This window comes from Myzus persicae, unplaced genomic scaffold (assembly GCF_001856785.1).
Source record: "Myzus persicae strain clone G006 unplaced genomic scaffold, MPER_G0061.0, whole genome shotgun sequence".
NCBI lineage: Eukaryota > Metazoa > Arthropoda > Insecta > Hemiptera > Aphididae > Myzus > Myzus persicae.
Window position 1 is genome coordinate 291,019 of NW_019102619.1, and position 25,033 is coordinate 316,051.

The 25,033-nt window shown below is 26.2% G+C and overlaps 2 protein-coding genes across 3 annotated transcripts in view; one reads left to right on the top strand and one right to left on the bottom strand.

Moving 5' to 3' along the window:
- Positions 1 to 3,290: 3,290 nt before the first annotated feature.
- Positions 3,291 to 25,033, bottom strand: part of LOC111032676 (nuclear migration protein nudC) — a 30,506-nt gene continuing 8,763 nt past the window's right edge. Inside the window, exons 5-7 of the mRNA XM_022313093.1 lie at positions 9,035 to 9,229; positions 3,434 to 3,636; positions 3,291 to 3,378 (exon numbers count right to left, since the gene is read on the bottom strand). Coding sequence (XP_022168785.1) covers positions 3,327 to 3,378; positions 3,434 to 3,636; positions 9,035 to 9,229 — 450 coding nt within the window. The 3' untranslated portion in view covers positions 3,291 to 3,326. The remainder of the gene's footprint in view (positions 3,379 to 3,433; positions 3,637 to 9,034; positions 9,230 to 25,033) is intronic.
- Positions 17,476 to 24,848, top strand: LOC111032677. 2 transcript variants are annotated; one of them, XM_022313095.1, is made up of 4 exons: positions 17,476 to 17,681; positions 22,249 to 22,359; positions 22,989 to 23,195; positions 24,635 to 24,793. In XM_022313095.1, exons 1-4 carry the CDS (start codon positions 17,631 to 17,633, stop codon positions 24,674 to 24,676), a joined length of 411 nt encoding a protein of 136 aa, XP_022168787.1. In that variant the 5' UTR covers positions 17,476 to 17,630; the 3' UTR covers positions 24,677 to 24,793. The 2 variants fall into 2 exon arrangements, with proteins under 2 accessions (XP_022168787.1, XP_022168786.1); XM_022313094.1 differs by having other exon boundaries at positions 17,478 to 17,681; positions 22,989 to 23,256; positions 24,635 to 24,848.

A 25,033-nucleotide genomic window follows, 5' to 3' on the forward strand; every position in this document is an offset into this window, starting at 1 on the left:
GCATAACAAGCTAAATTTGTGTACCAGCTACAACTTGTAATCTATAAAGTATTTATAAATTCAAAAAAAGTTCCAAATCTAATTATTGAATAAATAAATTAACAATTTTATTACCAGTTATTTTTTAATTGCTTTATAAAACATATGCAATGTTGGGACAAATACTGAATACAATATTACAAATTCTATGAATTCAATTTGTTTGTTGTTCGTTTACTTAATTTGAAATTCTTTTGGATTTTAAGTTTTGAAAAAAATTGATCAATTGACTTAAGTCTTAGATACTTATTATTAGAGTAGGTACCTTAAATATATCTACGATTTTACAGACTTTATCTACAAGCACATAATATAGGAGCAAAATAAACATTGGATTGATGTCTGATGATATTTGGCAGTGGGTAATTTTGAATTAGGGACTAAACTATTATTTGTGCCAATATCAACGAGACAAGAGTGTCAAAACTATTTTATTATGTATGTACGTTAAATTTTTAATACATAATTACATACAAGAACGTACAAAAAATAATGAAAACAAAAAGTCCAAAAAAGAAATTTTAAGCAAGACCAAAAAAAGTTATAGGTTCAACTAAAAAATGAAAACGAAAATGCATATTGTCTGATGATAGCTGCGATTCTGCGATCATACGTGAGATTTTTAACAGCACATACCATATTATTGGTAATGACTAGGTAATATTTATTCCGATGTACGTCAAAGTTTACCTAGGATAGGATGATCTATCGATTATTACCTATATAAACCTAATACCATTGATTATCAAATGGTATTGTTCAATTTATGATCAAAGCTAATTCATTTCGATTTTGGTACTTACCCAATTGATTTCCCGCGAAATACACTTTTCCGTCGATTTGTATGGTGTGATTTTTCCATTTGCGCGCCTAGCTGACATAATAAATGTATAGTGTATGCCCGTAAATAATAAAAACAACAATTTCAGATTTCCGCTTTTTGATATTGTCATATATTTTGCACGTATTTGGAGTGACTCATAACTGAACGCAATTTGATTGCAGGCACGCGATTGCATATCATAGAGGCTGGAGGCTAGACCATTGATAGATCTGATGCCTACGCATAATACTTCCATAAACAGGATGAAAATATAATAATATAACAGTATGACGTTATATACTTATACAAACGAGTTATTAATTATATATATTATTATTGTCGTGTTGACCGTTGACGTACTAATTCAGTTTATATTTATTAATGTTCTAAATACACAATATAATAATATCAATTCTCATAAAGTTTACAATAGCAAGTATAAATAGGCTCATTTATAGATCAGTATAGTCATATATAGTCATCATATAGATCACTAACACATACGAATATGTTTATATGACATACCTGTCCTATTGCTGTAGGTATGTAGGTACCTATATGCCATACCTACTCTTGCGTGACTTCGTATCCGGTACGGACAAAATATTATATTAGACAATACATTTTGCAGTAATAAATTATTATCCCATTTGAAAACACGTTTCGTTATCGTTAGAATATAATTCCGTTTGTAGCTGTCAAAAACAAAGTAGAATAATATTATTTTGTTCGGTTCATCTTTGTGCTTATTTTTTATTTTTATGATTTTATTAAATGTACACTTCCGCTGTAAAACAAATTAAAACACGTTTCGTTTTTTGAATAAAAAGACAATTCGCACGATCTCTAGGCGTTTACGGTTTACATTTTAAAGAATAATCATAATCTTTATGGATATAGTCGTGTGTTCGTGATTGGAATATCGGATTAGCGATATACTGCAAGAACCGACTATTATCATTGACAATAAATATATGGTATCTAATTGATAATCAATGCTATTAAATAGTAAAACGATGTAAGTTTAACCTTGTGGAATGTCGAGATTTCGTTAGGTTAAGCGTTTAGGATATTTATCTCGATAATGAATACCTAATTTTACGCAATTTCCATATTTATCCGACTCGATCCATCTACGTGCATATCTAATTTATTCACAAAATGCAGCGTTGGCTGTAATTCAAATTCGTAGATCACTTGGTCAATCATTTTACGCAATCATTGATAAATGTGTTCATTAGCGTTGATATAATTTGACCAAATAAATTCCTATAGGAATAATACTGTAGTATTATATAGAACACCGCAGCCGTGTAATTTTCAAACAAATTAAGCTTTTAGTCCCCAGAGTCCCGCCACATTGACATCAACTATGCCTGATCATGGGTAGGTAGGTAAGTTTATTTCTTAAGTACAGAACTCAAGTCGTAGTAGGTCATGCAAAGACTTTGAAATACCATGCGCTATCGAACTGAAATCAGCGGTAAATTTCAATCGAACGCCTCAACAGTTAATAGCGTAACTATGAAATAGCATTTATCTATTACGAGTAAAATAGTATGAGGTGTATGCATTTGTTTTCATATAATATATAAGTTTAGATTTAGTAGCTTTTTTAATAATATTTTTCAGTAACAACCATTTTTCGAGAAATTTCACATTTTTTTTGTAGAGAACGTTTCATTTTTTGCTGACAAATTAGCTTACAAAATTGTATTAAAACTATTCAAAATATACAGAGCTAGTGGGAAAAACGACTTTTGAAAATGACAAGATTATAATGACATTTACTGTTGACAGTATTTCACACTATATACTTCTCAATAAGCATTTGAGCACTTCATATCAATGGTTTTTTTCTCTTAAATTCTAATAATAACTTAAGTTTTCTCTATGGTTACCAAATTGTTTTGGTTATTAATCGAATTCATCTAACAACTGCATATACTAACTGTTCACATACTTATTTAGATTTTTCTTTGTTAAATGTATTATTCAATAGTTTACCAATGTCAAAAATACATATTACATTCCAGATCATAATCGTATCTTAAATTTTGTATCGTTATATTAGTAAGCTCAACTGAAATAAATAATAAATACGATTAGGTAAATACAAAAAAAAATGCTATACGTACAGTTGTACAATCAATTGATTAAATATTGATTTGAAATTATAAAACTAGTGCGCAGCATAATACTAATACTATTTTTGCTGCTTTAGGTGGCTGATAGAATATTATGTCATGCAATATAATATAATACAATCAGGAAATAAAATATTGTACAATTCAGTTCAAAAATACAAAACCACAATCCAATTTACAATACTTTTATTTTAATCCAAAAACTTTTGAATTCATCTAAAGAAACTGTAAGTGATAACATTATTTTTATTATTTCAATTTTCATTTAATGCTGTTCTTTATATATATATTTTTTTATTTTCTTGGTTTTGAGCGGGTTAATTGAATTTACACTTGGAAAAGTCCATCTCGGGATGTTGTTCCATAAACCTGTAAAAATATTAACAGTTAAAACAACGAAAGTAAAAACATAAAATAAACTCACTTTTGAAGAACGTTCTGTTTTTTCTGCTCGTCCGACGTAGGTAATCCCATATTCTTTTGTTGCTGGTCGTACATCATTTTCTCCACCATGGACCTGGTTTCGCCTTCTAGGTCAGAAAGTTTGGAAGGTTCTGGGTTGATCTTTTTAGTAGATATATCGGTATCTGAAAGCACCAGTCTCGACCACCATTCCATTTTATTCACCTAAAAAACATTGAAATTAAATGATTGCAGTCTTAACCCAAAACAAAATTAGCAGGTGTAGGTAACCGGTCTGCTGTATAGTCGAAGTACAGTGTACCTCTTCATTGAGTAAGTCACTTTAATAGATGTGTTGAATTTGAACTGAATGATCAATTATTGTACACAAAGTGCGACCCTGATCAGAAACTGTCTGTCAGTCTATATACTACTTAGTACTTACTATAAGTATATTCATATTGCTGATACATAATGGTAATTTAGTTTACTATTACTTATTAGTAATACGGAATCAACTATAAATAAACAATACCAGAATAGCTTAGGTACAACTTATCTAAATATTTTAAAAATGTTAAAGCATATAGTTTTTTTATTTTATTTTTAGTTTTTCTGACAGTCATCTAACTTACTGATTACAATATTTTCACAGTATATAAAATTATTTACCAAAATAAATACATAGAGTAAAGCGTGTAGTAAAATATAATAACATACGTACAAAGTCACCGCAAATTTTGAATAGCAAAAAAATATATAGTTTTTTTTTGCTTAATTATCCAATTTGTCAAAATTGTCATAAAAATTTAACACTTAATATATTTTTAACTACAAAATAATTTACATATTTGAATGATTTTGATGAATTTTATTATGAATTACATTAATGTTTATAAATTATAATAGTAAATTTACGATCAACTTCTTTTTTTAAATTCCTGTATAAATAATTTATGAGGAACTTTGTATTCAATTGTTAAACTTTTGGACCGAATTTTTTTTTAGTATCTCCAATTATGGAAAAAATTAAAGCAAAATCTAAAATTTGAAATGTTATTTATATAAATAGCTCATAAAGATTCATAAGAAAACCAACTGTGTAAAAACTTCGTTTTGCGTTAAAAATACTTCCTAATTGTTGTTTTATTTTTCCCAATTATTAAGAAAAGTAGGTACTGTAGATTTTTTTCTTTTAAAACCCAAAGAACCAACTAGATCTAATTTACTATTAAAGTAACCACTCACAATGTTGAAAATCGAAACGTTTTTACTGCGCAAAAGGTGATGACAGACAAAATAATTATAATAACACATTTATATTGCTTCTCTCAGAATCTAAAATTATCTTAGACAACATATTTTTTTAAAAACAATTTGGATTTTAACTAGGCAATACCTACATTCAATTTCACGAATGAATACAATTTTAATTTTAGATTTAACGACAAAAATATATAAAATTACAATGTAACAAATTTATTTAGTGTCATTATTTATCTTATTTTTATCATTTAAGCTTATTGTTCAAATTGAAACAGTTGGCATAATAACTGAAAAAAAAATTAAAATAAAATTTATAATATCTTAATTGATGACCTGATAAATTATAAATTTATAAATAAAAGTAATGCAATTTGTTGGTAGGTATGATATGATGTTATAGTACTGCAAGGTTACTTATAAAGTATACATCATAACTATTTATAATATGCTCACAGTTCAGTATATTTAATACATTAGTACGTTTTTTATATGCAATTACAATTTAATAATAATATTTAGTAAACTGAATTCCGCTCAGATCGTTTTGCGAATGATATGGTTCAAAATAGATAATAATAATACACCAATGCCCACTGGCTTTAGCTAAAGAGAGCCCTCCTAAACGAAAGTCCAGTGCCTATATGGTAGTCTGTGAAGGACTGTAGGATATGTCCCGTACTTTTTTTGATCCCAAAACAAAATCGAGTGCGATAATATCGTTTATGACTTTGTAAATCGTTTAAATTCAAAACAACTATGTGAGATACGTGTACAAAATGGAAATGACTGTTTTACTCTATATTAGTTGTAATAAAATAAACCATGCACCAATTAAACTGGGTGAATTCGCAAATATTAATATAATAGGTACCAGCAACATAAGAAAACACATAAGTATTATATTTGTTATTTGTATTTGATCTATTATTATCAATATACTATTATAATAGTCTTAACATGTATACATTCTATATAATATTGTATTTTTTATTATAATAAAATAAATCTAGGTACTTCAGAAGAATTTATGTATGTTTAGATAGAAGTTGCGCAATATCCGACACACGTGAATAGGATTCCATTTCAATAAAAGAATTACCTGATATTATTATTGTGTAATTAAATTATTATTAATTCATTTATTTGCATGGTTTCTTAACGAATACCTCAAGTTTATTCAATTGAACATTTATTTTTATTATATGTTCACGAACCACCGATTAATTTAAAGGAACTGATATTTTAATTTTACAAACACATAGTATTACAAGCCTATGAAATATGAAAGTATTATCATAAGACTAAAGAGAAGAAACAAATTGGAATAGGTAAATAAATTCTACAAAATCACCACATTTTACAACCAATAAATTATTTGTTAAAATGTAATAAATATTTTTAAAATTAAATTTATTACTGCAGTATCATGTCATTATGATTCATAAAAAAAACTTAAGGGTTCAAATAATTATGACTAGATTAAGTTGATTAAAATTGGTGTAAATATAAATTAATACATCTTATACGCACATTTTACACGTTTCAATAAATAAAAAAACTATAGAAGTGTTAGATATCACTCTGAACATCTATCAAAAGATGGTTTAACTGGAAGCGTACCAATATTAATGATGGTCACACTAACATCGCGCTGTTCACATAATAACCTAATGTAGCTATATAGCTTACACGATTAAAGAAAATCACAATACCTCAAAATTCATATTATAAACTATAATATAGTAATGTTTATTGTTTCTTTTATAAACACTATATTAATAAATATAATTAATTTTGTTTTCTATAAGAAAAATAATGCATTCATAAATGTGCATCATATTAAAATATTTTTTTTTTTTTTTTTATTTTTAGAAGAAAATATACAATCTATATCTTAGACATAATAAGTATATGTGCGATAAGGGAAACAAAGAATAGGGTGATATACATAAATTTAAGGAAAGAAGCCACCCACTGATGACACTTTCGTCTAGGTTTAATCATATGCGATTTGGATATATGTTAGTATTTATATTATATAATAAATATAATATATTTAGTTATATCTTATTATTATTAGTTAAATAAAAAATCTCTGCACCATTTCCGTTTAAGTCGCCTTGGAGGGCTACCTGGGATAGTGAGGGAAGATAAGTTTTTAATGAGTGGATTTGAATGAGAGGATAGACGATTATGAAATTTTTTATAAAAACGTTTAGCTTCTTCGTGAATAGTATTTAAGTTGCAATCTAAATGTAGGGTATGGTTTGATATATATGGAGGTGCGTTAAATACTTTCCTTAAGGCCATATTTTGGAAAGCTTGAATCTTATTCAGGTTTGACTTTTTAGCATTTCCCCATAGCTGCAATCCGTATGTCCAAATGGGTTTTAATAAGGTTTTATACAAGAGAAGTTTGATATTAATAGGGGTGGCTTTGTTACCAATTAAATTCTTAAGCATACGTAGCCTGTTATTTAGGGATAGTCTTTTTTCACGAATGTGTAGAGCCCAGGTTAAGCGTTGATCGAGGGTTAGACCAAGGTATTTTACTGAAGGTGATGATGGAATAGGGATGCCATAAAGTAGTACCCTTGGGCAAGGTGCTTGTCTTAGTGTAAAAGTGGTGTGTACTGATTTATTTTGATTTACTTTAAATTTCCATTTGGTATACCATCTTTCCATCATGCCTAGATGGGTTTGCAAATATGCGGAGGCCAAAGATTATCATATTGCAATATAGATATGATAATAATATATTTTAAAAGATTATTTAAGTACAAAATTACGATTTAAAGTCGCAGCAGTCGTGCAATATATAATAGTTATAAATTAATAATAAAATAAACAGATAAACTAAAAAACACTACTTAGATATATTGATCATTATAGTACAAAATAATCAGATAGGTATAAAAGTTGCTGTACTGTCATTTTTCGATATCAAAAGTTTTTGGTACTTTTCCACTAAAGTCCTTTGATGTCCTATAATTCCCAAAAAATTTGAATTCTTGGTGTGTCATAAATTATTTAACGCTGTCCCTTGGCGTTTTAAATAAAAAATAAAAAATGGTTGACAGTGTAAACAATTTTTATAAAAACTTGATACATACAGTTTACAATAACTATACATGAATCTAATAGATAGAAACTCACTTTATATATTACGTACATATAGATTTAAGTTAAGAAATAGAGGGTACTATTGTTTTAAACTTTATACAGATATATGAATGCAACAAGATGCATTTATTATATTTATTAGTTTTGTTCATCATTAAAGAGTAAATAAACAATTACTTTTTGGGACCTCATGAGTCTCGGTGGTTGGCCTCAGCCACTAATGTGATTATAAGGTCAAGCATCGGCCAGCGTCACTAGTTCCCGGATGGGTGACCAGCCGGGTTTTTAGTGATGAATCCTTGCCACACATGGCACATACACAATGCAAACCGTGTGTAGGTAACTCAGTTAGCTTCGATATCAGTGCAAGACAATGATATGTTTTTATGTTAATTTGAAAGTAATAATAAATCATCCCAATCAAAAAACAATTATGAACAGAATTTGATACAAAACTACGGTTGCAATTGACATTTCATTAAACGCAAAAGAAGATTAAGAAAATATGTAAGAGCACACGTACATACGGGAGATCAAAATAAAGTTCGAAACTTAGCTAAACATTTTTAAAAAAGTTTAATATAAGTTAAAAGTTCAAATGAAAACGTATAATGTAGTACAATAAAAGACTAACTATTTAACTCCCAACATCGGAGACTCTGTAACTTGTACTTAAAATATACCGATAAACTTTTTTTTTATTGTTATTAATTGTTATAAGACATAACTAAACAGAATACAAGGGGAGCCAATATCTATACATTGAAAAAGCATATAAATTAATTTATAATATCTATAATAACTCAAACAAAATAGTAAGTATGTATTCTTAAATATTTATTAAATTTAAAAAAAAGTGTGAGGGTTTAAAATCTTACACATTCCTTGGAGGGAGGTTATTTTAGGTTATTCTGAGAGAATGAATGTATGGGGATTAAAATAGTGATTTTTTTGTTATGCCGTCGAACAATTTTGTGGCAGAAAAATGCTTCAATCTTTTACTTTGAGCATGGTTTCTGGTTTCTGTTAGCGAATTGGATCTAGTTGTTACTTTGGGGTAAAAATTCCTAGAACTTTAATAATAATCCTGGGATAAAAATAAAAACGGGAAAATCAATCATTACAATAATGGATAAGAAATAAACAATTTCTAATTCTTTACGTAGAACGTTAAATCCGTCGTAGGAAGCACTGCAATAACTCAAAGTATGATAATATATTATTTTTACTTTACCTTTTCAATATTAATAAGGAATGTTTTTCCGTCTTCAAGTAGCCACGTGGTTTCTTCAAGTTTAATTTCATGCTGTAATTCATCATCCAATATCGGTGGCTGTCCCTTTATTCCAACGAAAATGTGTTTCTTTTTCAAATTCACAATAACATCACGTGGTCTCAATTTGAATGCAGCTTTAGATGGAATTTTGAGCTGTAAGAAAAAAACACAATATTTAAGAGCTTATAATTATTTATAATACAATGACATAATGCACACAGATTTTATAAACTCAAAAATATATGATTTAGACATAAGCTATTCAGAATATTTCAAGGTTAATATATAAAACATATTATCTATTATATTTATTATATATAGATGCCTATATTACAAATGCATCTTTGTAAATCGTCATCGTTACGTAACAAATGATCAATTAATCAGTAATGACTGTTAAGGTTTAATAGAAAAAATTTAGAATTTAATTTAAGTTCCTCATTCTAATACGTTTGACAAAATAAGAGAACATTATCAATTCAAGTCATGAAATAGTAGACTCCTAAGAAATTACAACTTTGACATAAATGTAAAAATTTTCAACGCTTTTCGTAATAAATGTTAGTTTTTTATTTTTGCAAGTCAAAATTCAAAATGAACATTTTCAATTACACGCATTGGATTTTAACCCTCAAATTTGAAGTACCTAACTTAAAGACAAATGCCATTTTCTTTTCGTCAAGAGGTCTTTAACTCAGCCATGTTATTATAAATTAGACGTTTCTCCTTAGAAACGAAAAAAAAATAAAAACATAATATAAGATAGGTATTAATTCAAATTTAATTTGTTTCTAAAAATAAGAATTATAGATACAAGAGGTATTATATTTATTGATAAAAAAAAAAGGTAAACAAATTATAATTATATCTATTATGTTAAAAATTGGTTTTAAGTATTTTACAATTATGGCTGCTCTTTATTTGCTTGCATATTATGATTAATTGTTTGAGTATTTATTTTTATTAAGTAATCAATAACTATGATAAATAAACTTCTAGCCTATAGATAACCAAACCTACAAAAATATAAATTTATATTCATGCATATAATCATACACAATTCAAGGGACAAAATATATACCTTACAAATACTTTTTAAGAAACTATAATTATAAGCAATTACAGACTTACAAATTAACATTTTGTTAAAAGATTTTTTTGTTTTTTTTTTAACTTTGGTTAGATTACTTTAACATTAACGAATAATTGGTATTTTTTTTAATTTGTAAAAATAACAATGTTTAATTTGTAATGACTACATATGTACCAATGTAGGTACTTTAAAATACATTTAAAACAAATAATTTTCACTCCAAAATATTTAACTATTTAAAACAATCTTCCAAAAATTAATTTTGTAATCAAATACAATGTAACTGCTTATATTAAATAAATTTTTTTCTAATTATTAAATTCAGCTGCACTCAATAAATTAATTCACAAAAAGTATAATACTACGTTATATGCAATTTACATAATAAAGATTATGCATATAAATATAATATTTAAAGCTACAAGGAAACACTAAAAATCAAGTGTAGCTTAGTATTTTGTAATTATTATTAAACGACTATGAATCCATGATTACATTAAAAAAGGTAGATGTATTAAACCTAAAAATAAAAATCATTAACGCGAACATAACAATTATTTTTAAGATTCAATTACCAAAACAGTTACCAATCAATGTATTAAAAATAACTACTTAGTTTCGACATCAGATAATTTGTAAATAGCAATTAATACGAAATATTTATAGTATGATATAATTGTTATAGTTAAAAGTTTAAAACATAGTTTATTTGTAATATGCACTACAGTACTACACAGTACACATGCATAGGTACTATTAGTATGAATCATTCATTCAATTTCAACCAAAACGACTATTTACGATCTATATTTTTGTATGAAATTATTATAATTATTCACACAATGATAATATCATATGTATTATTAACATATGTATACATAATTTGAAAAAACGTATCTTATAATAATTATCATAAGATATATTATATTAATTGTTTATAAAACTATAATAAATTATGAGTATACGTAATGTGGATCCGTTGAAGATCACAGTGTTGATTTCTGGCATTCCCAAATGGAGTTTCTCTACAACACCGTAAAACCCAACGTCACTAACAAAAAAAAAAAAAGTCGTGACCAATAAAGAATGTATTTTTAAAAGATATCAACAGACGTCTTGACAGTTTCTTCGCGACCTTGGTAAAGATTAGGGATTTCCAAATGATCATGAAAATTCCATAGGCCATTAACCAAAAGACCAATGAATAACAAAACGTACACACATATAGCACAATATAGCTAACATTCCCGAATTTACTTTTACTCATATGGTTTTCACATCATATATGTATACACTATACATAAGTAAATGTATATTCGTTTTACCTTAACGATTAATATTCAAAAAATAAATATGATCTATGAACGGACGTAGGAAAATAAAATAAACTATATTAAATATTAAAGTATTTGACACTATTTTGTAATTTATTAGTTATGCCATAAAACTAATAGTAACATAGTTTAATATTATTGTAGCAGGTGGCATAAATTAATTAACAGTGATCAATGATTAATATAATAATAATGCCGACCGCAGACCGGTTCAAAAATAATATTATTAATAATTGTTAAAGAATGGTAGTATTATAAAACAATTTTGTTGGAAAACAAAAAGGTGTAACCAAATAATAACCACAATATTAAATAATATATTGCTCCACATAGATACATATATCTAGGGACAGGGTAATCATCACACCCAAGACAGACCTAATGTATACCTCTTTTTATAAATTGTGTTATTGTATAATAATTATAAGTCAAAAATTTCTATTATACTACATAAACAAAATTAATATATTATATGGATTTTTTTTAATATCTGCAGCAACCAAATCAATAAAGGATAAACTTTATGAGTTCCTTTGAAAAACAAAAACTCGATTGGTGAAAATGGACAACCAGCTAAAATTAATAACGTGACCAGAGTTTGATAATTACAAAAAACAAACGGTCCTAAACAAACAAAAACCCGTCTGTCCATAAATGTCACGTTCCCTTTTTGGATCACGTTCTTTTGACGTGCAAAAACTTGGCGAAACATAATTACAATACTTTATATACTTATAATAATACAATTTAGAAAATATAATTGTCCTAATCATTTATAGAAAATATGAATTGTTTACATAATAATTATATCGAATAGTTTTCGAAACATATTTTAACAGAAACATAAGGTCAAACAGTAGTTAGTAAGTATAATTATAGGTTAGAATCTAAATGTTATAACTGTTAGTAATATGAACATAAAAACCCGTTTATGTTATTTAATTTAATTTAGTAAACTAATAATATTATTATTTCAATTTTCAACACTAATAATTTAACAATTACAATTTTAAATCAAACATTAAGTATTGTGTTTAATTTTAATTTTACATGCAGACATAGTTGTTTTTAGTTAAGTTTAATATTTATTTAATATCCTAACCCTAATTCAGATAGAAAAGGCCTCGCTGTCTATCGATAATTTAGATTAAAACAATTACCATGAAATTACCATGATATTTTAAATCTTTTAAACCTCCACTAAAAGTTAGTTTATTTAATATTTACAACATGCAAGGAAAATATAAAAAAAATAATCAACGTCAAAAATTTAAACAGTTTTCTCTTAAACGATATAAATATGCTCTATAAATCAAAATATTTATCTATTGTACAGAAGCTAATAATTACGATGTGGCACTCTTACCGAACTTTAATAATTTTCAAACTAACGCTAACACCTAGTTGTAAAATGTGTAAAATATTAGATTAAAATAAAATATACAATTGTTTTTTTTTTAATTTAATTAAACTCTCAGAATTAGAGGCCATATTGGGTGTGGTTTACAAAACGAGCAGCTTAAAAGTTTTTTTTTATTAATAAAACAGTAAATTTACTGTCTGTGAATAATATATCATGAACAGTACAAGACGCAAAAGTGATATAAATAATACCTGTATTATTATTGTTTAAAATATCTCCTGTCTTGAATCACATTTTCACACCAAAACAGAAAGAAAGGACTAGGGCCCATTTTAGGAAGAGAGTGACAACTCGTATTTGCTACATTCAATTATTTTAAACAATAAATTGCACTGTTTAATAACATTTTTTTTATGAAATATAGAATAATATAACCGTGTTTACACAATTACCTAGGTAAAAGGTACCTTCATTTGTAGTTATTAATTAAGAATATTAAATGTTTGTTTTCAACTCAGCACCAAAATGAATGGTAATATAATACAAGATGTTGAAAACAATATTGGCATATTATACATTGGTAATTTTAAGTGTTAACAAGATAAAGTCAGTGTTCATAACTTTTATAAAATTGATGCAATATAAAAAAAACTCATATTTTATTACAATTTTTATCATTTGACATAAATAACTAAAAAAAATATTTTTTATTGAGTTAAGGCTTCAACATTTGAGGTCCTGTGGCCTGGGTTATTCAGTAGGTTTGATCTGGTTTGATCATCTGATGCTAGACCTCAAAACACGTTAAAGACTGAGGCCAAAAACCGCACCACACCCGGCCACAAAATAAATTATAATTAAATAAATATGCACAATAACAAAATGTAGGTACACCTCAATAATACGATTTTAATGAGTAGTTTATAAAACATTAAAAAATTTTTCATGAATAACTTATGGTCGCTATAATTTCCGTAATATTTTAATAGATGCCTAACATACATAACAAAAAACAAAATTAACTTAAGCTTGGTTTCAAATAATAGTTTGACACTTTTCAAATGTTTTTTTTATATTTTATTCTTTAAACCAGTTATATCCATTCATTTTTTTTTAATAATAATTTTTTTCTTCACACACAATCATACGAAAAATAATTCTCTTAACAGATTTACTGGTTTATTTCATTAGGTTAATTCTTAAAAAGCATAACCATTTTTTAAAGTATTTTCATCATAACTTAAATACTTATCAAAATTATGAATATTTATTGTTCAAAACATCACTCGGCATACGTCATAATACCTAAAACATACATGCATAGTACATACATACATAATACCTATAAATATATATATATATCGTAACTACATTAAATTCTGTACATTTTTATAATTATATTTTCTTTTTAGAACTTCTGGTATTAACTATTGAATTCTATAAATTCTTTAAAGTATTATTGTAATATACACCTTTTACAATGACTAAACTTTTTAACATGGTATACATAAGCGCAATTTTTGGAAGCTAGGGGGTTAGGTCCTCTTCACAGTGTTTCCAAAATGTATAAGTCATTTTTTTTTCATTTCTATTGTTAAAGGTTAGTTTATGGGGAGTTAGGGTGGAAAGCTAAACGGGGTAATTTGGCATAGATTTATCCAACCCCCAAGTAATGAACTTAAATTATGTGGATACCCCATAATATATCCGCCACACCACTGATAAAAAAAAGGAAAAATGATTAATTTTGACATAAAATATGATTATTGGAATTTTTAAATGTAGATAGGTTCTTTGATTATATTTTTTAATTCTTAAGATTTTTTGTACTCAACTTAAGGAGGGTCTTGTGTAGGTACAACATTCTGTTTTTCAAATGAGAACCTGAAGACCCACTTTTCTACTGTAAGTAATTTAGCGGGTATTTCTTTTGAAAATGTTGACGTATCAAAATCAAAATTTGAACTTGTAGTTTTAGAATTATTCAAGTATGTACATACTATAAAGACAATTAGGTATAAGTCCACGATGATAGGGATTATGGTATTTTTAATCATTTTAAGGACTATATTATCCTATAAGCAAAAACAATTTAATAACTTAATACTCGTTAGAATTTTTAATAAGGAACATCAAAATGTTCAAAAAAGTGATTCACTAAATAATTTACTGTACAAAAGACTGTTCTCATTCAAAAAACAGACATTTGTAAAGGCACGGGACACTACCGTGCTTATCGATATTAGTTTGTTCTGAATTAAATTAAAAATAATATATTGATTTTATCATTTTAGATTCTGAGTGGAACGATGAATGTATTGATTTTACAATGATGTGTGTTTTTTTTTTATTTTTATTTTTTTTTGTGTCTGTCATCACCTTTTAGGACAGTAAAGCTGCTTTGATTTTCTTCAACAGCAACTTTTCTGATTGGAAAGTGAATCTAGTTGGTACTTTGGGGGGTCAAAAGTAAAAATTTCCCAGTAGTTTTTAAAAGTGACGTGAAAAACAAAAGAAAAATTCAGGAAAAACGGGAATTTTTACGCAAAATCGATTTTGGTTTTTGGTGTAACTCTAAAACAAATGGCCATAGATATATGAAATTTTCACAGGTTTTTTATATTTGCATTTTCTATACACGGTAAAATTTTGAAAATAATTTGACTCTTTTTGAACTGTTTACGGACATTGTCAGTTTTCAATTTTTTTAATTTTTTTTTCCTATAAATATCAATAAAATTTTATTTGTTGGTTAAAAAACTTGAAAATTTAATACAAGGCTTCTAGTATATTGTTTCAAAGGCAGATGAAAAAAATTAAAAATCCTTAGTCACAGTTTTTTTTTATAAGCATTTGAAGTTCAAATATTGACAAAATACGTAAAAACGACGAAAATTTGGAAATTATTTTAAGTTAGAAATTCATATAAAATATTTAAAATACATAGGCACAATTTTTTTTTATAAGCATTTAAAATTCGAATTTTGACTTAGATATATTGGTATTAATATGTCTTAAACCAAGACTGACATACCGTCTCCACTCAGAATCATTTTTCTAATACAATGATATTGTATCATTGAATTCAAATTTAATTCCATCCATCATTATACAGTGACCCACTTGTAACCTACTGTACAGCAGAGCGACATCCACTTACCCGCTTTTTTTTTTATATATATATATATAACATCGTTTTTACATTTTAACAATTTTAATTTTGATTTTTACCCACATCGCATACGTGCAGGATAGTCTTTTGTGAGTTTTAATTTATTGTTGTTAAGCGTGGCTGTGAAATATTCCTAAAAAATGAAATTACTTAGGTACCGATGACCAGTATGTTATTGACCTGTCAGTTATAGTTTAATTTTAAATTTTACATCATTTTTTTTTTTAATTTTAAAATAAAAATCGATTTGTATATAAAATTTATAAAACGATAAATTAAAATTGTTTTCTGATTTCCATATAAATTTTGAGTATCATTAAACAAATTACAATTTTAATATTACTTTCGATTTCACAATTGATTTTTAAACAGTTTTATCGATATTTAAAATTTATTTTTAAATCGATTACATGCCAAGCAAAAAATCTCAAGAATTTGAAAATATAGTAAGTATTTACGTATATTTCAAAAATTCAAAAAATCAGAATTTTATTAAATAAATAATAGTTTACTATTTTAAGCAATTGGTATTTTAAACAAGGTTTACACAAGTAGATACAGGGAAAGTATGATCAAGATTTTGATAAAAAAGGATTCCTGGTCGTTATTGTATTAATAATAAACATTGGAAATGTTCTAATTCTTTATTAATTCATTTTAAATTTGTGTAAATAAAATAATTGATTTTTGGTAAAAAAAGCTAGAAATTCGAGATGTAGAACATTCGTCCAAAATTGATCTTACACGGCAGTTAAAATTAACAACCATAGAGATATAACTTTTTATGTTTCACAATCACTACGTTTACTATACAAAACTAAGCTATTTAAGACTATAAATTTAATTATTTATACCACGAACTTATATTCATATTTAACATGGTTATACAATACGTAATACCTAGATCAATTTTTTTCTTAATATGTGATGTTTGTGGAAAAAATTAGTCCAACCTACCGAATTAATAGAAATACCATATAATATAATATGATATAAACTATATCGATAGAAATAGTTGCTGATACACGCGTCTCCTTACCTCAGAATCATTTTTCGAATAAAATTATACACATACATTTATTATTTAAATAAATCAATATTATACATATATTATGTTTATATTAAACAAATCCATTCCGGCGACCTACCTAATGGCGTCATGACTGATGACAATCAAACCTACTAAGCCTATACAGCAAAAGTTAATTCCTCTATTTTGTTTTACAGTTTATAATCTACACAATAATTTATTGGGAACATTAACATGAGATTGAAACGTATGAATTTACTATTTACATCGTAATATTGTTTATTATAATTTAACACATGTATAGGGAACACCGAGACCTCGTGAATTTGAAGTTCAATATCGAGATCAACTAATATTCCCACTCCACCATTATATCTTGGTTACTATTATGGATGTAATATAAAATACTCGCGCGCTCTATTAGGCGGCGCATGTGATGTTTCGCCGGCTACGAGGAATTATCAACATCGCTAACGAGTATCTAGTGATGAGCGCGAGTAGTTTATTTTAAAAAGAAAAGGCCACTACCCCAGGAGCAGGAAGTTTTCTTTTTCGAATAACTATGAGTCCAAAATTAGATAGCGTTATTGATATTGACAGCACTGTTATTGATGTAAGTACATTTCTCTTAATTATGTTAATAAGTAATAACTAACCTAATGATACAAATTGTATGAGATTTTCTTTAGTATTAAGCCATAATGACTTGATTAAATATCGTGATTTTAAGCCTTAATTAAAAAAAAAATTCGTAGGTACCTACATACCTTTGCAATTAAATTTATCTACTGCGTAAGAAACATTATAAAGGAATACTAGATAAATTATACTTATTAACTACGATGAAACTAAAATTTAAAAAAGTATGAAAAATTAAAATTAACCTAACCAAATAATTTTAAACTTTTAAATAACTACTATAATATTCTACATAAAGTATTAATAAATTATGACATTCATACCAATATTTTAGAATTCAATATTATAATTATAACAAACAAATATAACAATATACAACATACCCAAAGCCATTCGTTTTAATTGAAATATTTCATTTTAAACATGAAGAAAGCAATATTCCTCGTTTTGTTCTTAAAATTAAGTAAGTACATGCGGTTAGACTTCGGGAATTAAAATAAAAATTGTAATTTTTTCTAAATTATTATACTGGGTAGCTACATTTTAAAATAATATATTGTAATACATTTGAATGAAGAAAATCATAACAATTAATACTTTAAAAAATACTATAATTTATAGAAAAATGAATATAACTTTCAATATAATGAATTAATATTGAAATAATAATATGTACCTTTTTACTTATTAAAAACTGTATACAACCGTCATTGACTTTAAAAATAGTTTTTTTTCATTCAATGAGTACACTGGTTATGTACTCAGTGAATACTTCCAAATACTGGAGACAGTATGTTATTTCGGTAATTTTATAAGAGATTGGTTTCTTATTTAAATTGAATTATATAGGTACACGTATTTAAATAAATATGCATGCATTATACCTTAAACTTAAGTAATGTACCATACTCACTTAGTAATATATGTTAACTCGAATTGTTTAGAGAACTTAAGCTTGATGTTAAAATATTATTAACATTTTAAATTTATATCTATTTGTTTATACAACAGAAAATTATTAAAGATATATTTTAGTACTTAGTATACTTGTAGGTAAATTAACACTCAAAACATATTTTGTGTAATTGAATAATTTTGTTTTAGTATTAGTAGAGATGCAAAATGTTGAGCAATGCTCAATAATCAATGTGTATAAAAAATAATTTACAGGACACATAAGATATAATGATAAAAAATTAATCCAATTGAAATAACTGGGAATTGGAAAAAAAAATATTTGATGAACAAATAACTGACCAGCTTGTTTTGAAATTTAAAAAAATACTACAATAAATATTTCATTAAGCTAATTATACATTTTTATAGTAAGTTAAGTACAAGTTTGAGTTAAATTTAATTTTAATATATTTTTTTCCAAAAAAACTAACGTAAGTACTTATCCGTTTACGCATGGTTGAAAAAACCTTGATACCACCTGCGCCACGACTTTTATAAAATTATATAAAGAAATTAACTGAAAAATCATCCATATATTGAATAGTAATGTTGTACGAAATATTCAATAAAATGCAATTTTCAATTAAGATTAGTGGTATACTGGCATAGTATCTAATTGTAATAATAATAATAATAATGACGGTGCACTTACGTCTAAATTGACATGATTTTAGAATATAAATTGCGCAAATATATTATTACGAAAAATAATACGGGTATAAATATATGACCTTGCACCGAAACCAGATCTCTTGAACTCTATTGATCCGCCTTCGTATCCGGATTTGTATCCGTGTTCCTAGAGCCTATATAATCGCATACACCGTGTGACGTGTACCTGTAAAGAATTTTGCATATTCCAAGATTGCATGACATGACTCCAGGATACAATATATAAATTACACATTTTTGTTGCTATTATTTTTACTATATCATATCCCACCCACTAATTTATTAATAATACAGCATTTATTCAAGTATAAATACTAAACTAAAATGCATATCATTATACAAAACACTGTAGAGTATAAAATATATATACTATATAATACATACATAATCCTTGATCATGGCCATATAATTTAGGATGGAGGTACCCTGTTAAATACGCCCTCCCTTTAAAAAATATCAACATTTTCATAAACTAAAAAACTCTGAGCGTTTATGTAAAATGCCCAAATAAAACCTGTGCATATACTCTTCATTTTACAACTAAATTATTAAAAAGTCTCTACAAATACTAAAGAATTCGATAAGGTATTACATAAATCGTAAACAAAGTAGGTACGGACAACTTTTTAAATGATCTAGCAAAGAACAAACTATTATCAATAGTAAAATAGTTCATATTTCGTGTTATGTAGACCCGAAAATAATAATCAATAACATAAATAATAATTGTTCCAAAATGATCATCTAAATGTAATTTGAAGTACTTTTTAGAGCAATTTAATACAAAAAATAGTTAAATAATACATAAACTGTTACACAAAGATTAAAAAAATACAGATTTTTAAATTTACCCCTTAAAAGGACGCTACACCCACTTGCATCGTCACCGTCTTACAAACGCATAACATAGTACTACCAAAATGTACGTTCTGTAATTTAACTCTGTTTAATATTAGAGTGAATTGTCATAATATTATACAATTTTCAAGTAAGAATATTATTATCTAGTGAATCTCGTAGGTTTTTTTTAAATATTTTAATTTCAAATGGAGCTAAACTCATGTACAAGTTACAAGTAATTTAACATTATAAAATGTTCATAACTCGCTTTAAAATTAAAATGTACAAAAATACCTATGAGATTCATTAGATAATTACTAGAAAATTTGATAAATTTGTAATACAGAAACAACGTAATGTGCGGGTGTAGAGTCCTCTCAATATTTATTTTACTGTATGTTTTGTATTATACATAATATTATTATAGTGATAAATTATCAATAATATACCTAGTATAATATATTAGAAGTTATGCCTAGACAATTTAGTAACAAGACGTATCTTATGTACGTCCACTTGGAATAAAAATAACTGACAACCATTGGTAATGACTAATGAAACATTATCCGCATTATCCTCATTTCATAAAGACAATGGTCAAGACCCCTTTCATTCTCTAACAGTGTTGTTCTATCTATCTACAATTGTTATATAAGTAACTCATTAATAGCACAGCCTCCAGTGTATCGTCGGTGTAGTGTGTACATTCAATATTGTAAACATAATCAAAACCTGTATTATAACTGTAAATCGCAACTCAACACTATAATTTACAACATAATTCATTAGTTATTTATAACAAGTAAAGCAGCTTACCTATTTATAGAAATAAAGTTTGTATTATTATTATTTATTTTTTTTTAGTATTATTGATCTTTAGCTTCGGCTACAAAGGCCATTCGTTTTATACAATATATTTTATTTATTTTTGGTAACAATCATATGAGTCTAATAATTGTTTTTGTGTTTCTCTTAAATGTATTTCTTCATTTCGATGATCCTGAGGAGTGATGAATGACATGACATTTTCTGGCTTATAGTCGTGTCCGAAATTATTATTATTATTAACTGTTTGAGATTTAGTCGACACTCGACAACTAGGGGGGTAAACATAATTCAAAATTATTATTATTGCGAGGAACCAATATTTTACAATATTTTTTTATGATGCAAATATAAAACATTTATAATAAATTATATTAGTAGGTAAACCAGCAATTAGGATAAAAATCACAGAATATGAATTACACAATGTCTAATCTTTTAATTAATAATAAACAAATTTCACGAAACATTATGTTTATCTGCAGTTATTTCATTTTGTAATATTATAATATGAAATGTTAATAGTTTTTATGGAAAATCATAAAATGTCCGCTATCGAAAACACTAAAATTTGTAATTACCTTTAAATACTCAAAAAATATTTATTTGATGAGTGATGTGTCATATAATACTCAAAGATACCAAAAAAATAAGTTTAAACAAGAAGTTTCAATTTATGAGCTTATTAAAAACAAAAAATGAATAAGATCACAAATTACGAAAAAATTATACGTGTTTCGATGGATACGTACTTTCGTAATTAAAATAACAACACTAGTTCTAGTTGACTAAAGACATAACTAAGCAATTATTGAAATTCCATACTTGTAACAAGTTATACAATTTGTATGTATCGAAAAAATTTAATAATAGAACTATTTTCATTACCTGCACATTGTCAGAAAATAACATTAAAACCGGATAACTCTAGACCCGAAGGCATTAAAACATTAGATTACATAGTCCTGAAAATTGCAATATAATATGACCCGGACCTTGAAACTTGACTGAAAAAAATCCGGTTCAAATATTACATAACCCGTATCTAAGCGTTATTACTTCTTATTACAAATACCCTGTAGGTAGGTACTAGGTATCGCGATTCGCGACGAGGTGTATTGTTTTAGACGACGCCCATCAATAACCTTGATCTTCAATAATCATAAAATTAAATACTTCGTTTGTACATACTATATTATTGTATTCAACTTAGTATATTTATTCATGTTAACTATTATACCATGTAGGTGTATAGATGGTCTATACCAAGACCATCGTTTTCGTCATCGAGACAAGAAAATTCCAGTGACAAATCGCAGCCAGACTCATCCACATCGCCTAATCATCTAAGCATAAAGGTAAACTATCCGCTAAATTACTGAGTTATTTATAGAAAATTATACGTTTTAATTTATTGTTCATGCTTAAATTAAACTAAAAATTCTAATGGCCAATGCTACCGAAGTTGTTAAAAAAATTCAATAATAACTTAATAATAATTTTACATTTTAATAATTATTGTAATTTATAAACCAAAAATCAACACATTTTTTTTACTTATTTATATATTATAACATTAAACCATCATTTATGGATAATTATTTACACGATGCAAACCTTATTTTTTTTTTACATTTTAATCAGTTATTTACAATTTTAATGCATTTTGACATAATCTCAATTTTTAATAATTTTAATAAATAATTTATATTATATTTATTAAAACGAAAATATAGGGATAGATATTATATTAGTCACTGGTTCAAAAAACTACCCACCTGTTCAATTACCTTTTTTAACAAATTAAATAAAATATTTTACTCTTTTAAGTACAATGAATGTTTTATACCTGATAGTTTCTTCAAAAAGTATTTTTGTACAAATTTAAAATTGCCTAAATTTCATCATCAGAAAAATAAAATGATTTATTTTTCATGAGGTATGGTTAAAAACATGTTTTTAATATTACATTTATTTTTAATTATAGAGTAAATCATCTACAACTTCAATGTTACTACTATGTGCTGAAAACTTAGATGCCCATAACAAATCTATTGATCGAAACAATGATTTAGATACTTTATCAGTAGCATCATCAAATCATTTCACAATTGTTAATGGAGTAGGGCATAATCGACATAAGTCTAGAAAGCCTACCACGTGTTGTTGTGAACGACATCAGCTTACTGTATTGGTAATTTCTATGACAATAGTTTTCTTCCTAACAATTGTATATTGCATCTACTATGTTCACAGTAAGTTATTAAGAATACAAATATTATGCTAAAAAGATGCACGATGTGTTATATGTTATTAATAACTAATAACTATAAAATATATTTACATTATGAAATAAAATTGTATGCACATTTTAATGAGACTTACACTGAGTCAGCAAAAAACGTATGTTTTTAGCAAATCCCAGAAAAATAACTATGGATTTAATTAGTTTTCAAAATGATAAGCTACAGATGTTTATTTTCTTCCATATTTATGAAAGCACACAAACAATCACCACTTCCGACATTATTAGTGGGAACAAATTTGGATACTTTGACTGAGAAAAATATATTTTTTACCATCTTACCATTTTTACTAATCTCTATACCTGCATAATTTTATACTACCATTAAAATTGTGTAAATAATGCTTTTAAATTTCAATACATTTTCAATCACATCCTATAATTATAAAGGCAATCTTTAAAAAATAATAATATTCATATAAATAAAGTGATAATTATTAGCTATAAACTAGCTGTTATCTATATACGGTGGTTTTTTGCGGCGCTGTTCACACAGATGTTTTTCTGGATTCAATTTGTAAAACTTTTTGGGTGTCATATCGGAAAATATTCATATTAGGTGCACTATCTATTACTAAGTTTAATAAATAGGTAATTTAATAAATAAAATAAGCAAAATGACTTTATTACCTCTTAAATTCAAACCAGTTATATTCAACCTACTATAATCTAATATTCTAATATCTTCTCAATAAATTAACTTGCAATTAATAATTTCCTTATAGTACAATTTTGGTTTAGTAACATTGAATAAAATACTTACATATAACAAACAGTTAATAAACTTCTAAAAATTAAAAATCAAGAAAGTTTACATGCAGGATAGATTTTTGATTAGGCTAGCGTTTTTGTATACAAATGGTTGCTTTTGGTTACTCAGGCAGATAAGGTATAAGATTGTATCAAATTGTAGTGTTTACAAAGTTTCATTTAAAGAAAATATATCTTAAAACCAAATTGATATTTGTAGTTTATATAATCAAAAAATACTAATTTATTTTGACACAAAGTTTTAGAGATATCACTATATCAGAAATTTTTAAACTACGTTAAAAAATATACCAAGTGTGAAATCCTATCCGCAACTTATATAGTTTGAGTTATTTTTTAAAACTAGATATACTGACATTTATTTGCTAATTTTGGTAAACTAAAATCCAAATACACCGATATGACGCTGTATTTTTTATTTGCTAAATTTTTCTCGGCAAAGTTGGATTTTCAGCTGGTTAGTTATATTATTAATAGTGCCATATTTTGTACTAACTTTAATGTTACTAGTAAAAATAAGCAATGCTGTAATAACAAATATTTTTTTTTTTTTTTAGGACGTGCAATATATTGCACAAACAGCTTTGCTTAAAAACTAAGTCATTCACTTTATCAATATTACAAAGATCCCAAAGAAATATGGACTAGTAAAATGAAATACTATAAATTATTAAGTACATGAGACATATAAAATATGTATGTTTGATTGTATGTACCTACCTTCAGATATGTATTTAAATTATTGTATTGAATAAATTGATAAGAATTGAATATTAAAATTGGTTTTTTTATAATAACATACAAAATATTTCTAGTGTAAGCCATCTTATTTTATAAATAGATGAAATGTGCAAAAGTGAGTATGTATATTCAATATTATAAATATACTTTCAAAATATAACTGTAGTTCGCTATAATCCTAGGTGAAAATACGACATATCTACCTTGTAACTATA